The sequence below is a fragment of the Toxorhynchites rutilus genome, chromosome 3 (genome assembly GCF_029784135.1).
Source record: "Toxorhynchites rutilus septentrionalis strain SRP chromosome 3, ASM2978413v1, whole genome shotgun sequence".
In the NCBI taxonomy this organism is placed as follows: Eukaryota; Metazoa; Arthropoda; class Insecta; order Diptera; family Culicidae; genus Toxorhynchites; species Toxorhynchites rutilus.
The window spans coordinates 58,463,519-58,480,648 of record NC_073746.1 but is presented as its reverse complement, the minus strand read 5'-3'; the positions used below and the strand labels follow the sequence as shown (position 1 = coordinate 58,480,648).

At 40.0% G+C, this 17,130-nt stretch overlaps 1 protein-coding gene across 4 annotated transcripts in view; it reads left to right on the top strand.

Moving 5' to 3' along the window:
- The first annotated feature begins 1,306 nt into the window (after positions 1-1,306).
- Positions 1,307-17,130, top strand: part of LOC129775840 (solute carrier family 66 member 2) — a 91,518-nt gene continuing 75,694 nt past the window's right edge. The window contains exons 1-2 of one of the 4 annotated variants that reach the window (XM_055780982.1): positions 1,307-1,739; positions 2,031-2,549. In XM_055780982.1, coding sequence (XP_055636957.1) covers positions 2,347-2,549 — 203 coding nt within the window. In that variant the 5' untranslated portion in view covers positions 1,307-1,739; positions 2,031-2,346. Of the gene's footprint in view, positions 2,550-17,130 lie in introns of all 4 variants that reach the window. The other 3 variants (XM_055780983.1, XM_055780981.1, XM_055780984.1) reach the window with 3 other exon arrangements.

Below are 17,130 nucleotides of genomic sequence, written 5' to 3'. Positions count from 1 at the left end.
CCAACATTAAATTGCATAATTTGGCATATTCTAAGTCGTATATAAAGTGAGATCAAATCAAAATAAAATAAAATAGGCGACTAGGAACGACGTATATGATTACATCTTTCTCGCATCATTGTGCGAGTTTAGACTACTCTAGAATTATAATTCAGATAGCCGTGCGAGAAAACAGTAGCATCCAAACAACCGGAGTTCGAATTCCATCGAAACAATTTTTCTTAAACATCACCACCACTCATTTTAAATATTTATACAAGGGGTGGCTTGGTGCATCCGTGACCGAGTGGTTAGCGTCTCACATTATCTTGCCGGGTGTTTGGGTTCGATTCTCGTTCAGGGCGGGGGATTTTTCGTCAAAGAAAAATCCTTCGACTTGCACTGTGGTCACGCGTATTCTAGAGCTGGCCCTTCGGAATACATTCGAGGCGGGTTATTTGGCTAAAGAAATCTCAACTAAGTATTACTAAATGACGCTAGTTAATGCATACGTTGAGACGGCAAAAGTTCCACAGGGAACGTGAACGCCGTTCAAGACTAGTGGTGGCTTATACCTCCTCCCCTCTCACTTAAAGTCAATTGAATAATTCATATTCCTAGAAACATAAATGTTGTCATATATATAAATGATGAGGTTTATGAGATTATAAAAATAATTATCTTATACTTCCATTCACTTCCATTTTTGGAAGAACGTCGGGAATGATAATTGAACTCGTAATCTTTGCGTGAGAGATATGGATGTTACCACTACGCCAGATCGTTTCCACTGTTTGCTGTTTGCTGGGGTATTTACTGAATGATAACAAAAAAGAGAGGGATACTTTGCATGAAGCGAGAAAGGGATTTTTAATCACAAGCAATTTGCGTACTTTTGATAATGCTTCTACGATTATTTTACTCAAAACTATTTTTTTTTATATTGAATCGTTTATTTTTACAGGCTCAGTAAAATAAGTTTAAAGGAGCCAAACTCTTCGCTCAAAACTATAGCTCATACTTAAATGAAAAATGAACGTTTATAGCGCATAAGGTTGTATCATTTAACAACCATACACGATAGTATTGTTTTTTTTAGCAAACAAAATATGGATGGCATGTTTTCTTAACATTTTTTGAATAATAGCCCACCACTATTCTATAAACTAAGAATAATATATTGTATGAAAGCTACAAACTGTATCGATCGACATTTTTATCAAAATCTATCTATTTTCACGAGTTTTGACAGTTCGGAGAATGAAAACATTACTCTACTACCTCAACCCGTGGATCCAAATATACAAACAAAACACTGCGTGAGAGAAGAGCGACACATGAGGACCCAAACAATCCGCGGAGAGTCATCGAGTATTTCGGTCCCAATTCTGACAATCGCATTCGCATTCTGGCGATGAGCATTGAAACGCGTTGAACGCGTCGCGGATGTGGAGGCACTGCTACTGGATGGTCGGAAAAAGTGTGTTAAGAGAGTGAAGACAACAGAAAAAAAACATCTTGTTTCGTGTGTGAGAAAAGTGTACATATTCGTGAAAAAAAACACTACTCTAGACAAAAGTAGCGATGGGTCTGTGACAAAAATTCCGTGTGTTGCTTGAAAATCGTCATCGATCCAAGTGGGTGGATTTTTTTTCGTTTTCGGGCAGTGTTTTTAAGTGAACTCTTGTCCGAAATGGGTGGCATCGGCTCATAATTGAAACAACCGTGATACGGAGGTTGGATGTAAATATAAGAATTGGGTAAAATTTTCCCTTTCGTGGTTGAGATAACTAATTGGTTCGGTGGTGAAAACCTGGAACTGGTTCGATGAATTAGTAATAACAAACTTGACCAATTTGTTGGGGTAGTGCAAAAGCAGCAGCATGGAAAAAGCATCCGATAATTCAACCGAGTAAAATTGTGTTTCGGTTCACGATTATGTGTGAAATGTAGTTTGTCCAATTAGGCAAGAGAGAATTCCTGCTGTGTTCGAATGTTTACAATTTGCTTTTATTAGTGTAATTTATTTCTTATCTTGTTTCTGAGTGCAGCTAAGTGAGTAGTCGTTATTACTGTTTCGTCTGATCAACAAAGAACAGTATCAAATTGAATGCATGTGTCGCGTAAGGAGGAGATTACGGATGTTGACTGAAATCAAGTCTACCACCTCAAGGAATAGCACACAAAGTTGCTTCCGTCTGCTTTCCCTTGTTTGGCTTCGTGAGTAAGGGCGCAGCAGCGTAAGGTCACGATAAAGCCCATATTGGTCCCAGCAGTGCTGCTTCGATGGGATAGAATCGTTCGCATACACGTTGCTAGAATCAAGATAGGAGTCAATCACAAAAGCGGCAGCAGCAGCAAATTGCCATGGATTGGATCATCAACGACGAGTTGGGCCTCACCGTAGGCCACGTCGTGGGCTATGTGTCCGCCTCGTTCATGGTCGTCGGTGGAGTGCTGCCGTACATTCCGCAGTACAAACAGATCAAGCGGACGCAGGATCCTGAGGGCTTCTCACTGCATGTCTGCCTGGCGCTGCTAATAGCGAACACGCTACGTATTCTGTTTTGGTAAGTATTGAGTTGAAGCTGCTACATGACAAAGCATGGGGTATAATTGATGGAAATTGGACGATAACAGTGTTATCAAAGCTGCGCGCGATAGGCAGCAAAAAGCTATTACTATTGCGCTGGGCGAACCCGGAAGAAGTGCGTCAGTTCGATGGCACAATCTATGCTCAGTATTTAACACGAAGACTTTAGTCCAATCGTGCGGCATTATCTCGGGGCGGCATTCCACGCGATTCGTGGTCGCACACGCAATGTTAATTGGTCATAAATAAGTCGGAGCATTTATTCGAGAACGAGTTCTTTCCGGTTTATAAGTTATGCTAAAATTACCACGTGTATCATTTTTCCTTTTATCTAATCGCGGTCGTGAGTCATGGATGTGTTATCGCTTCAAAAGCGACTTGTAAAAAACCACAAGATGTCACTTCAATAATTGATATGTTATAGACATTTGATATCAATTTAAAACGACCATCAATTACGTTGAATTAAATTTTGAGTTTCAAGGGTATTCCGGTCTTATGTATTCTGTTGTAAAAATCCAGAAAAATTACAAAATATGATTCGTCGACTAAAAACTATACTCTTTGATACACGTTTCGAACTGGTTATGCACCATTTGAGCCATATTATCAACGTTCACGGCAGAATAATTTGGAGATTTTTAAATATATTTTTCAAATTATTTATTGCTGTTTATTCCACGAGAAGCACGATTCCACAAATATGCTTTTCAACGGTTCGTCTTGAAATCCTTATACCCAAGCGTTAAATCAAACATTCTTTGCTTCCCGGTGCTTAAGGGGGTATTCTAGTGTAGAGACACGAATTTCGAAAGTTTTTTAGAGCTCCGTAAAAATAAAACAAAGAATGTTTTTACTATCCATTATATCATTATTATCTTTTAACAATAAAACAAAACTTGAACGGAGAAAAAATATTCATAACTACCTCGGACAAGTCAATAACATCGTTTTTGACAAAATGGTGGCCCTTTAAAAACCAGAATGCGATTTAAAACGTTTTTTCCTACGTTTCCCGATTTTTTGGAAATATTATAATATTAAAACTGCCATTTTTAGAGGTTCATGCGATAGAGAGCTGCCTGCAGATTGTATTCATACAAATGCGACATGAATCGGTTCAGTAGAACTTGAGATATCGTGTACGCCAGTTTGCAAAAATTGGTTTCGAGAAAAACGCGTTTGAAGTTCATTGTTATGGCCGTACTTAACGTATAAGAACACGGATCTCATCGACCCTGTAAGAAGGCCAGGTTTTGAGGAACTGTGTGGAACCTCTGGCCGTGAATGCTTAACAACACTATTCTTATATTCTTATTTTCTTTTTTGTTTGGATGAAACTTCTCCACCGTGAAGAATGTAATTTGATGGCTACACTTGACTACACCATTCAGTCCGCACGCAACACAACACAAAACTACGAAATAATCAGTAATAACTACCGGGTTCAAATCTTTCATCTGAATCCGCTGTCGTTCAAACACTTCTTTGTATTTTCAAGTGCGACAGGACAAATGTAGTCAGCTATGTATGAAGCGATCACTACTTTTAAAGCGCCGCCTTGCGTAAACATTTGCTTGCAGAGTGTATATGGGTTAGTAATCTGTTGGGCACAGAGTTGCCAACCTAAGGGAGGGGTATCTAATGGATACCTTACACGATCAAAATTAGTGACAATAAGAGTCTTCAATATCGTGACAGCTAGGCTTTCGACATCCGATCTAACCTCAATCAATATTTTGCCACCTTACACGGTCAATATCGCCCTCAACCCGAAACAACGAAAGTATCCGCGATGACTAGTGGCGACATTCGAGTTTGGGATCCAAACTATGATCCATCAGATTAGAAGGTTAAAAGGCAAGACCTTCAATGGGTCATCCGCGATTTTCGTTATTCGCGGTGAGTTTGCCTGACTATTCCGCGGATAATCGGAATTCTACTGTAGCTTAAATTAACAAATTATGTTTTTTCATCTGTAATTTTCCCAGATCTTCTCATTCTCCACATTTTATAGCGGAGTGTGAAGAAACACACAACTTAGACTAAAGTGCATTAGTTAGCGCAAAGAATGACCGAGTTCAACGTTAAAAAATTCCTAACACGTTGTTAATTTTCATTCACTTTCTCACCATCACATTGTCAGTTCACTTTGAGGTTTTGATTTGTATCGTGAAAAGTACTGTATTTTGCTATTTGAAGTAAAGTAATTTACATTTAATGCGACATTTCTCTAATTGGACAGACCTGTAATGCTTTCATTTATGATTCCTACAATTTCAGAAGTTTATAAATATTAATTGCAATCGCAAAAAAGACTAACAAAAATTAAAATTCCGCTTGCAGATCTGGCAACTCAGTCTGGAAGTTCGTGAGGTAAAACGTCAACATCATGCATTCATATGAAATGTCACGATATTGATGCCCGAAAATCAGAAAATCCGGATTTCTGCGTTGTCGGCCATTTTCAGCTGTCATTATGTTCTCAAATGTCATCATATTGTCAATAAAGTTGACCGTGTAAGGTCCGCTTAAGGGAAGACTGCCCAGACTTGTTCACACTAAAATGTGTTTGCCCCATGTGCAGCATATGCATGTAAACACAGTTAGTAACAGTAAATTTGCTGAAATTTAATTAGAAAGTGTTGTCAAACGTATATTGGAACGTTACGAACCACTTCGAATCTATTTTGGATTTATTTCAAATGGTGATCATGTAGAGAAGATCCCTGTAAGATCGATCAATGAGGGTTGAAGGGCTTTATGCTCCGGAAGTCGGGAACTATCTACTTTACATTCGAACATTTCAAGATTATTCAGGACACTTTTGGATATTTTTTGACGTAGAACTACGTCTTTCATGAAATCAGAAAACAGGTCACGTTTTTATGAAATAAAGTTAACGTTAATAACTTTAGTTGTCGCGAACGGATGTTGGCGACTACATACTAAACGAATCGGAAATTCCCTAAGATTTGTTTAATATGCTATACATTAGAATTCCTTGGTTTGTAAATGGTTAAAATTCATGAAAACTTTAAGCGTTTCCATTTTCCCATACATTTGTTCTGTCCATTTGTGTGCTTTCCCGAACAGAGCTGTCAAGAGCGAGCAACTTATCGACGACCAACAAAGGGGAAATCGTAGGATTTAAAGTCTCCGTGAACAAAGGAGAATCCAGTTCACGGCAATCCAGATGTTGAGCAATCCAGTTCACTTTGCTTTAGCTGCGCTTCTAAGATTGGACCCCACCAGTGGTAATCCAACTTGGATATCGTCGTGTGGTGTTTTCAGTTCATTTTTCGCGTTATTCGTATCGTGTGTTTTTCTTTCCGCGTCATAAATTGGACGCTTCGCGTAGTGTGTGATGGACAAGAAGAAGTGGAAGGCAGGCTCGAGCCCTGAAAAAAACGAATGCACTATCCAGGGACAATAAAAATTCGAGGCAAGCGTCATCTAATGATGCACACGATGTTGGTGCAGTGAAAAGCGCTCGCACTGAACCGAGCCTTCGCGAGTGTGACACCGCATCGAACAACAGCGAAGTAGGCGATTTCAGCGCGTCAGTCGAAAATGTAAACGCCGTTACCCAGGCAGCAACCAAAATCAAGCTCCCCCCGCTGGTGGTGAAGGCGGTCGCTCTTGACAAACTCATCAGCGAATTCGCATCGATGGGTGTTACAGCAGAGTACAAGCTGTGTGGCATAATTCAGTCTTTTCCAAGCAGTTAACATTGTTTGTTTTCCGTCATCATAAGGGTTTCGTTGGTCACAGCATTATAGAATAATATCCGAAAGTATAAACAAGCGACTTATATAAAATAATAGCATAGTTCTACGTCAACAATGCGGTCGTATCTTGGACACAACCTCCTATAATTTTTTTTAATGTAGACTATATGAAAAGTATAACCAATCTGAACAACGTACAGATTGTATTTATAGAATACAAATCCTGGCTGTAATAGCGACACCAAAAGTTCCCGAAGGTACCTCATAAAACCTGAAAGTGTCGCTAACATAGTTGCTGGGTTAGTCTTCACGAGGGCCAGAGTTGTAAACGTGGTGAGATCCTTTCTACCTTACAAATCTGCAGGTGCAGATAGGATTTTTCCAACCCTGATTCGAAATGGAGAATCAAAACTAATACCTCCTCTTATCGAGATTTTTAAGGCAAGTCTGATACTAGAGCACATTCCTTCGATATGGAGGCTTGTTAAAGTAGTTTTCATTCCAATAGCGGGTAAACGTGACAAATCACTCCCAAAGGCATTCAGACCAAATAGTTTATCATCAATATTGCTGAAAACGATGGAAAAAGTTTTATATGAATACATAAGTCTGTATTCATGTCCAAATGCCCATTATCTAAATACCAGTTTGCCTACCCATCAGGCAAATCCACAGTAACAGCGCTACACACGCTTGTAACAAAAATTGAAAAATCTCTCTCGTCAAAAGAAACCGCTCTATGCGCGTTTCTTGATATCGAAGGTGCCTTTGATAATGCTTCTTATCTATTAATGGCACAAGCTATGAGAAAAAGACACTTCGATAACTGCATAGTCCAATGGATCCAGGGCATGCTCACACATAGACGAATCACCTCGGAGCTGGGCGGGCCGTCGACATCTGTGATTGCAACGAAAGGTTGCCCACAAGGAGGGGTTCTATCACCTCTCCTTTGGTCATTTGTAGTTGACGACCTTCTGATAAGGGAAGGAGAGGAAACAAAAAGCAGCGCTTCAGTGAAATATCTAGGTGTTATCTTAGATGCCGAACTAAACTGGAACGCGCACTTAGATTCAATAATCAGCAAGGCCAACTCAGCCCTATGGGCATGCTCAAAAATGATAGGAATAACATGGGACCTTAAACCAAAAATGGTTATGTGGGTCTACACTGCAATTGTGCGGCCTAGGCCTAGGTTCGTAATGGTTCAATCATGTTCTACACTGATGGGTTGAAAATGGGAATCAGATCAGGTGCCGGAGTGTATGGTTCCAGAACAAAAATCTCTGTGGCTATGGGAATCTGGCCAACAGTTTTTCAGGCAGAAGTAACTGCAATAATAGAATGTTTAAATGTCTGCCTCAAAAGAAAATATAGACATCCTAACATCTGCATATTCTCAGACAGTCAAGTGGCACTTGAAGCTCTAAATGTTTTTGAATGCTCTTCAAAAATTGTCTGGGAATGCATTTCCCTTTTACGGCAATTAAGTCAGATAAGTTCGGTACAATTGTACTGGATTCCTGGTCATTGCGATATAGAGAGCAACGAGCGAGCAGATGAACTTGCCAGGAACGGCTCAAACTCACCATTCACTGGTCCAGAACCATTCTGTGGACTTTCTGACTGTGTGTTGAAAAGTCGGCTGAATAAATGGGAAGACAGGGAAGTGACAGCCAATTGGATGGCTGCAAAACTGAAACAGGAGAAAAAATTTATTACGCCGAGTACTAAAATTACTGAACAGCTGCTAAGCCTTAGTAAGAAAAACCTCAACACATTCACTGGTCTTGTAACAGGACACTGCCCGAGTAAATACCATCTTAAAAACATAGGTTTAGCACAATATGATATTTGTCGCTTTTGTAATGCCGGAAGCGAAGCCTCGGAACATTTGCTCTGCAATTGCGGAGCACTAATAAGACGTAGACACCTTCAACACCTTGATAAGGCTATTCTGGAGCCCAAGGAAATTTGGTCTGCGTCGCCGATCAGGATTAAAAATGTTGTCAAACAGATTATTCCTGATTGGCACCTATCTCGCTATAGCTTTCAGTCTACTCCTTCATCAATAAGTAGCAGATAAGCTTGAAGTGTAGTATAAAAAAGACGGGTGGGTAATGTCGGGGACATAACCGGAGTGACGTAGGACTATACAAAGGGGACAGCTTTTGTTAAATATATATTCTAAATATATTGTTTTATTTTCTTCTCCTATGTGAATACCTACCTATCTACCTGAAAAATGGATTAGTTTACTGTTTACTCTTTATGAATATGTTGATGGTTCTGAAAAGAACCTTTGGTGTTGTGTTTTTGTTATCACTCGATATTCCCATCTTGTTCGGTTAAACCTTTCTGTTTAGCTATTGCGTTTGCCACTCGCCACAGCTTTCACAGTTGGAAAATTTCTTCCCATCCAGCTTGTGACATGTTGTTCAGTAAATTACATTTAATGCGCGTGCCGGAGAAACACTTTGCCACTCACTGAAACTAATTGTTGCCTTGATGAGCGCCGAACCGAAGCTGCTCTGTTCTTGATGCGGGTTTTCTGATTGTCGTGAGCAGCTTTGCAAGCCAACTCGAGCACTCCGACGGCCGAAACTCTATAATCGCTGTTAGGTATACTGGTGCTCCGGCACCAATCCGTTCGGCCTAGTTACCCTTGCGGAGCAATCAGTGAATGCGACCAACAGGGAACTGGAGACCTGCACGGTTCGAGTGAGACTTTGCCTTTCCCTTAACTTGTCCTCCTTTGTTACGTCCACGATGCCGATGCCGTACAACCACACGGGTTTACGGTTTGAAAGAAAATAAGATATTTTTTTGGGGTCCGCGTGTTTTATACTCTAGCGGTACACACTCACAGGATAGAGACAAATCGGCAGACTCAGCCAGAGGGGCGAGTCCAACGAGACGAACGAATCAGCGTTAAAAGGGAGCGATGGCAAAAAAATACATTCAATTTAAAGATGTAGAACCCTAGGTTGATCACTTGAAATGTAGTATTATATTATAATGTAAACCAAATTAAGAAATAAAAAGAATTTAAGTGAAAAAAAAAATACATTCATTACGATTTGTTCGCTCGTTGGATTCACATGCAGGCTAAAAAGGGTCCTTTTCAGGATCACAAAATTATCTTCAATCTAAAGAGTTTATTGTTTTGTTATCACTCGATATCCCCATCTTGTTCGTCTAAACCTTTCTGTTTAGCGATTGCATTTGCCCTCGCCACAGCTTTCACAGTTGCAAAATTTCTTCCCATCCAGCTTGTGACATATTTTACAGTAAATTACATTCAATGGCACGTCGCATTACTACCACTCAGTATCGGATTGGAGGTAATTTTAACCTGTAATTGAACATTTGCGATGACAGCGGTACAGTGTCGACTTTCAATGTGGGGTCATAATTTGGACCCCGAACTCTATGTTTACAAAAATGTCCAACTAAATATGTCACATTACAGGTCCGTCCAATTAGCTAAATGTCGAGATAAGTGTAAATTACTGTACTTTCAATCTAGAAGCAATTTAAGAATTGATGAAAATCAATAAGCTCAGAACAACTGCCAAATTCACATACTCATCATATCCTGACAAACAAATTATGAAAAAATCAATTTGTGTTTTATTATTATTTTGGATAATGTTTTAGAAAGCATTGAACTGTATTTCCTAAACTCTTTTTTGGAAGGTTTAATGGCCCTGAAAAGCGCCTTGTTTTATGGAATGGTTCCAATTTAGAAAACTTAGTACTCGTGGTTTTGAAAAAAACCATTTCGAACGCCCTCGATGCCGCCTTGTTCTGGATTTGCCACCAAAGCAGTTTGTATAAAGAACAAACTTTTTTCTTCTGCTACCTGATGCCGTTTTGCGATTGCGTTTGCCACTCGCCACTCGCTGCAACTGCCTGTTGTTGTCTTGATGTGTTCTGTTCTGAATGCGGGTTTTCTTATCGTCGCGAGCAGCTTTACCAGCCAACTCGATCACTTCGGCGGCCGAAACTATATAACGCCGGCTAAGTGGACTGGTGCACTGGTACTAACGCGCTCGGCCTAGCTACCCTTGCGGGGAACTCCAGATCAACACGGTTCGAGCGGGATTTTGCCTTTCCCTTCACTTTTCCTCCTTTACCATGTTCAGACATGGCTGCTTGGGTTGGTTTGTTGATGTGTTGTGATGCGAACCGATGTGGTGTACGGTTTGAATGAGAATGATCGTTACGGCAGCGGAGCGGGGATTTTTAAGCTGACTGGCTGGCTCGAGAATTACGCATGTGTGAGACTGCGACCAATGTTTCGTTCATTTTTTTCTTTTTCCTTTCCAATCGTGCTTCATTGTATTTCGCTGCTGCTCTGGTTGCCCGTTTCGATCGGTACGATTTGAGAAGCACAAAATGGACCAATCAAAAATGGGCACATAATGCATTTTGACAATGCTTGATATTTCACAATTATTCAATTGTTTATCTCAAGAAAAATGAAATTTATTCGTTATGATAGATGCGTGGATATATTTCCTATCAATTGATGCAAAAACCTTTGCGATCTATTGAGAAATGCTCGAGTTATAAGCGTTCCAAATCTTGCATTTTTCCTACTTGTTCAGTGCCTAGATTTCCATTTCACCCCCTATATCTTCCGGTTAGACGTAGTCCTACGTCAAAAAGGGGTATACCACAATAGTAAATAATGGACGCAGTGGTTCACACCCAACAGGGGAAAAAAATGATCCCAAACAGAATGAGGAAAATTAAAAGTGCTGCGGTACTTATGGAATAACACGCAATTTTTTGTAAATTTATTTTTTCCTAATAAATCTTATTCTGATGTTAATGGAATAGGGGGCAAAGTCCCCATTTAACGAGGATAACGAACCAAGGCGACCCCAACATTGACCTCAGAATAAATTTCGTTACGAAAAAAAAAATTAACTCATAATGAAACTTACACTCCAGTGGCATCAATATGTAAGTACCAATGTCATTGTATGTCTAGACTTTTATTGCTAATATATACAAAAATGAGGAAAAATAAAAAATCAATTCTTCCAGTTTTTTCCCAGTTTTTTCAATGCCGATTTTTATTTTTCATCGAGTTATGATTGCCGAAAAATGGTTTCGTTTTCAGTGACTCCTTGATGCCGATAATGGTTTTTCACTTCTTCAGTGCAGCTGAAAACATTGCATGAAAATATGCGGCAATATTGGGTTTCATCGTGAAGTGAACATGAGATGGATTAACATTTGTACAATTCAGACGCTGTCCAAATGCAGATCGTTTGGACGCTGTCCTAACAGATTAACGTTGGTAAAGTTAGCTATGATTTTTCGCTCCATATTTTCAGTTCTAAATGAGAGACGATAAACCATTCTCGTTGAACTTCCGAGAACGAGATTTTCCACATCTCTTTCTCTCTGAAAAAGAATTTTCGGTGAAAAAGAAGAGACGAAAATATCAACAATACACGGTTCATCGAAAACTAGATTGATTGATTGAATATTTATCGTGCATCCGAGCGAGGATTTCGATCTCTGGTTTTAATCATTATTTTAGCGAAAAAGTTACAAAAATTACGTGCTAACTTATATTAATAACATGCGAACATATGTATCTTTACATAAAATATTTACTTTTAGTGTCAAACCCAGATACACGGAGAAAAAAAGAAATTTCTGTTATGGCTATGACCTATATGAATGCAAGCAAATTGATTATTCAAAAAGTTCCACAGAAACAATGCAAACTGTACATTGCGATTGCATAGCTGGATTAGGTGGAGTATGTTCCCATGTAGGCTTTGTGCTTTTGCCTTGGAATGGTGGTCTCGTGAAGAATTAGACTGTCATGAACATTCGTGTGCAGGTACCCTTAATCGGTGGTTCAGCCAGAAATATTAACCAACCTCCAGTTATGATTTCCAGGTACCTGGCAGAAGTTTAATATGTTTATGAACAAATTGATCGGAAACTCGAGCCTCTGTGACTTTGATCTCGATCCAATAAATGTTAAAAATCTTTTTTGCTAATTTTTCGATCCAAGTTAGAGGAAGAGTCGCTCAACGAACTTCGCGGAATAGGTGTTACTAAATTAAGTAATATGCGTTACACAAAACCCATTGTTCAGGGAATAGTTTACGTAACTGTTTTGCAAAGTTCATGTTGGTCCTGGTTAAAATAAGGTTGTGTTCGCGGGTAACGAGATTCGTGTCAGGGGGAGTAGTAGCTCGGATCAAAGTCAAGTTGAATGGAGAGACAGATTTTTATTAATTAGTCAAGTCAATTAGAACAACCATTTGCTAGAATAGTTCATCAGTCATTATTTACCGAGTTAGAGCCATTTTAGTTATGCGGTATGTAACCTGGTACGGCCATAACAATGAACTTCAAACTCGTTTTTCTCGAAACATGTTTTTTCAAACTGGCGTACACGATATCTCAAGTTATATTGAACCGATTCACGTCGAATTTATATGGATACAATCTGCAGGCATTTCTCTATCGCATGAACCTCTAAAAAAATAATATTTTTTAAATTTTACTTCTTTTGAAAAATCGGGGAACGTAAGAAAAAACGTTTTAAACCGCATTTTGTTTTTCCAACCGGCCGTCATTTTGGCAAATTTCAAGATGTTTTTGACTTGTTCGAGGTTCATGCGATAGCGGCGTCTTTACTGATTCAGAATCTGTTCGATTTTTCTGTTTCAGATAACCAGAAGGGCTGGAATCGTGTACGCCATGGCACAACTTTTTTTTGAGGCCACTTACTTCATCAACTCTTAACTATTCTAGTTATGAATATTTTTTTCCGTTTAATTTTTGTTTTACTGTAAAAAGATAGATGAACAAATAATGATATAATGGATAGTAAAAATATTCTCTGTTTTATTTTTACGGAGCTCGAAAAAAACGTCCGGAATTCGTGTCTTTACACTAGAATACCCCCTTAAAACACATCACATACTCGCTTTACGCTTCTTTCAGTTTCAGAGATGTCAGTTATAATTTTTAGCTTATATTCATCCTATACCTTGAATTAACGCATGATGTTTTTTCCGCCCGCCATTTTCCCAGATCTTGAGCTTAAAAAACTCATAAAACGCTGTTGCATTTCATATACTCTCTCAACATCAAATTGTCAACTTACTTTGAGATTTTGATTTGTATTGTGAAAAGTACCGTATTTTGCTATTAAGGGGGTATTCTAGTGTAGAGGCGGCACCAGTTTCGGACGTTTTTTCGAGCTCCGGAGGAATAAACCGAAGACTATTTTTACTATCCACTATGTCATCAGTTGTTCATCTATATTTTAACAATGAAATTGAACATAGATAAATATTCATAACTAGAATAGTTACAAGCTGATGAAGTGGGGGGTTCAGCGATGGGTGGACTATATATATGATATAACCGCAAGGTTGTCATGGGACTACCGTTGGTTTAGTAATCACTTGTTTGTATTGATTAAATTATTGATTGAATGAAACAATTTTCAAATTCAATTGAATTCAACGTATTTGCTGTGTAAGTGAAGAATTTGAACAAACGAAATGTGATGTAAGGCACCTTTGTTTTGATGGCTGTGTTGGGGAACACTTTTCGGTGGGAACAAAAATTCCCCCTAGCTGCATGTATTTGCAATGCCGATTTCTCCTAAGCACCTTGGGGAAAAACCCGTTGGAAAAACCGTAAATCGGGCCAATCAAAACGGGGCGGTTAGCGCTTGACATTTCACAGATAATGAATTGCTCATCTCAGGAAAAACAACATTTTATTAATTTGATAGATGCATAGAAATATTTCCTATCAATTGATGCAAACATATTTCCGATATATTAGGAAATGTTCAAGTTATGAACATTCGAAATCTTTTATTTTTTCCTAGATGTTCTGTGTTTAGGTTTTCATTTTACCCTCTGATGGGGGCTTACCAGAGGGGGTCCGGTGACGAAGGATTTTCTTCCGCTTCCTGAAGCGGCCCAAAGGTTTGAATGAAATTTTCCAGTTTATGATCTCAGCCACAAACTGAGACTAAAACCACCGCAATTCACGTGCTATTTTCGGACACTTTTTATAACTCGTAGAGCAGAGTAAAAATTGCACTAAGCCTATTTTTTTTTATACAAAATATATATATATTTTTATTAAGGCTCATATGGCGTCAGCCTAACGTGGCCGGGAGTTCAATATTTCGACAATGTTTGCTTACAACCATGTTAGTAATATGTAACCGATTACTCGCGGTTGGCTCGAGGTTAGTATTACAAGTGTTCTCATAATTTGGATGTTGCAGTATTCAATGCTCTGTACGTGTGCCCGACACGGGATACTTCCTATTGGGATGCAGCTGACCGTTAATCAGCAACGCCCCCCTAGTCTGTACCTCATATCTAGCGTGGTGCGTCTTTCTCGACTCAAGGAATCCAGGATAGAATGGTCACTAGCCGGCAGAATCATCAGCTCGTGTAGAGTTGCCATGAGCGGTACAACCTTTGGCTCTTGTTGAATCATCAGTGGACTGCACAACCTTCGGCCCGTGTATCTGTAAAGAGTGTGTGTATGTATTGCCGCGACTAAGTAAAAGTTTATATATCGGATAGGAGGGATATGAAACAGGGACACAACGAAGGAAATATCATTAAACGTTGACATCGGCGTTTCTGAGGAACAGGTATAGATGAAGCAGAAGATCAGGATCACGGCTACCTAAGATATCCCGGACGGGGATATCCGATTGTCTGTCTTGTGCCCTCAATGCTCTGGAGAACTGAGAGCGGACAGCATGGAACCGGATACACGACCAGACAACATGCTCGATGTCGTGGTAGCCAACGCCACAATCACATAGATTGTTTGCTGCGAGCCCAATGCGATAAAGATGCGCGTTTAGGTTGTAGAGATTGGACATAAGCCGAGATATCACGCGAATGAAATCACGACCTACATTCAATCCCTTGAACCATGCACTCGTCGAGACCTTAGGGATAATCGTGTGTAGCCAACGACCGAACTCATCTTCACTCCACAGACAGCGTGTGCTGACGAGGAATGTGGAAAAATTCATTATAAGCAATTTGCCTCTCAAAAAGTGTGCCTTCTTAAAAGGCCCACCTTAGCTAGCGGGTCCGCTTTCTCATTCCCCGGAATCTAATTCTTGTTAGGAAATAAGATGAGAGTTTATCAACTTTCATTGAGCGGATTGCCTATATTGAGCTGAGACTGTAATAATAGTCTATAACGATGCTGATTTTATTTATTTCACCTTCAGCGATGGAATTTTCCTCAAAAGACACCTTTTTCGATTTAATACAATTTCAAAATTCGTTTAATCACCGTTCACGTCCACACACAATGGATTGGGTATAATATAAAGGGTGTGTCACATCAAATTGCATCACGGAAAAAACGCTGTAGAAATTCGCCCAGTAGACCGATCCTTTTGAAAATTTTAGACAGTAAAATAAAAACTATTAAACAACTTTTGGCATTTTCTTTTTATTCATACTTCGAGCCCAAGCCCGTATGTTCGCACCTTCCTCTTTACCCCATCCATAAGGTTCTGTACAACGTCAGGTTGTAGTTTTTTTTGAACAGAAATCCATTTTCTCTTGAAGTCCGCCTCCGATCTGACAACTTTTGGGTTCTTCCGGAGGGCTTGCTTCATAATCGCCCAATATTTCTCTATTGGGCGAAGCTCCGGCGCGTTGGGCGGGTTCATTTCCTTTGGCACGAAGGTGACCCCGTTGGCTTCGTACCACTCCAACACGTCTTTTGAATAGTGGCACGAAGCGAGATCCGGCCAGAAGATGGTCGGGCCCTCGTGCTGCTTCAATAGTGGTAGTAAGCGCTTCTGTAGGCACTCCTTATGGTAAACCTGCCCGTTTACCGTGCCGGTCATCATGAAGGGGGCGCTCCGCTTTCCGCAAGAGCAGATCGCTTGCCACACCATGTACTTTTTGGCAAACTTTGATAGTTTCTGCTTGCGAATCTCCTCCGGAACGCTGAATTTGTCCTCTGCGGAGAAGAACAACAGGCCCGGCAGCTGACGAAAGTCCGCTTTGACGTAGGTTTCGTCGTCCATTACCAGGCAATGCGGCTTCGTCAGCATTTCGGTGTACAGCTTCCGGGCTCGCGTCTTCCCCACCATGTTTTGCCTTTCGTCGCGGTTAGGAGCCTTCTGAACCTTGTATGTACGCAGGCCCTCCCGCTGCTTGGTCCGCTGGACGAATGAACTTGACAAATTCAGCTTATTGGCGACATCCCGGACCGAACTTCTCGGATCACGTCTAAACTGCTTAACTACGCGCTTGTGATCTTTTTCACTGACAAAGCATCCATTTTTGCCGTTCTTCACCTTCCGGTCGATGGTTAGGTTCTCGAAGTATCGCTTTAGTACTTTGCTGACCGTGGATTGGACGATTTCCAGCATCTTACCGATGTCCCGATGTGACAACTCCGGATTCTCGAAATGAGTGCACAGGATTAATTCACGACGCTCTTTTTCGTTCGACGACATTTTTCCAAATTTACGAAAAATTGACAGTGAATCATGGCCAACGTGATCTATACACTCTTATCTGATTATAAGCGAAAGCTGAAGATATAATTCCTAAAAATTAAATTTCTACTGCGTTTTTTCCGTGATGCAATTTGATGTGACACACCCTTTAGAACTGATCTCGTTCTCGTTTGGAATAAGACTGTGACTGTGTGAAGATGTTTTTTTTTTCAAAATATATGTTTTTATCAGACTCGTATGGCGTTAGCCTGACGGGGCCGGAGTTCAATATTTTGACAGTGTTTATTATTATCTATGTTAGTAAT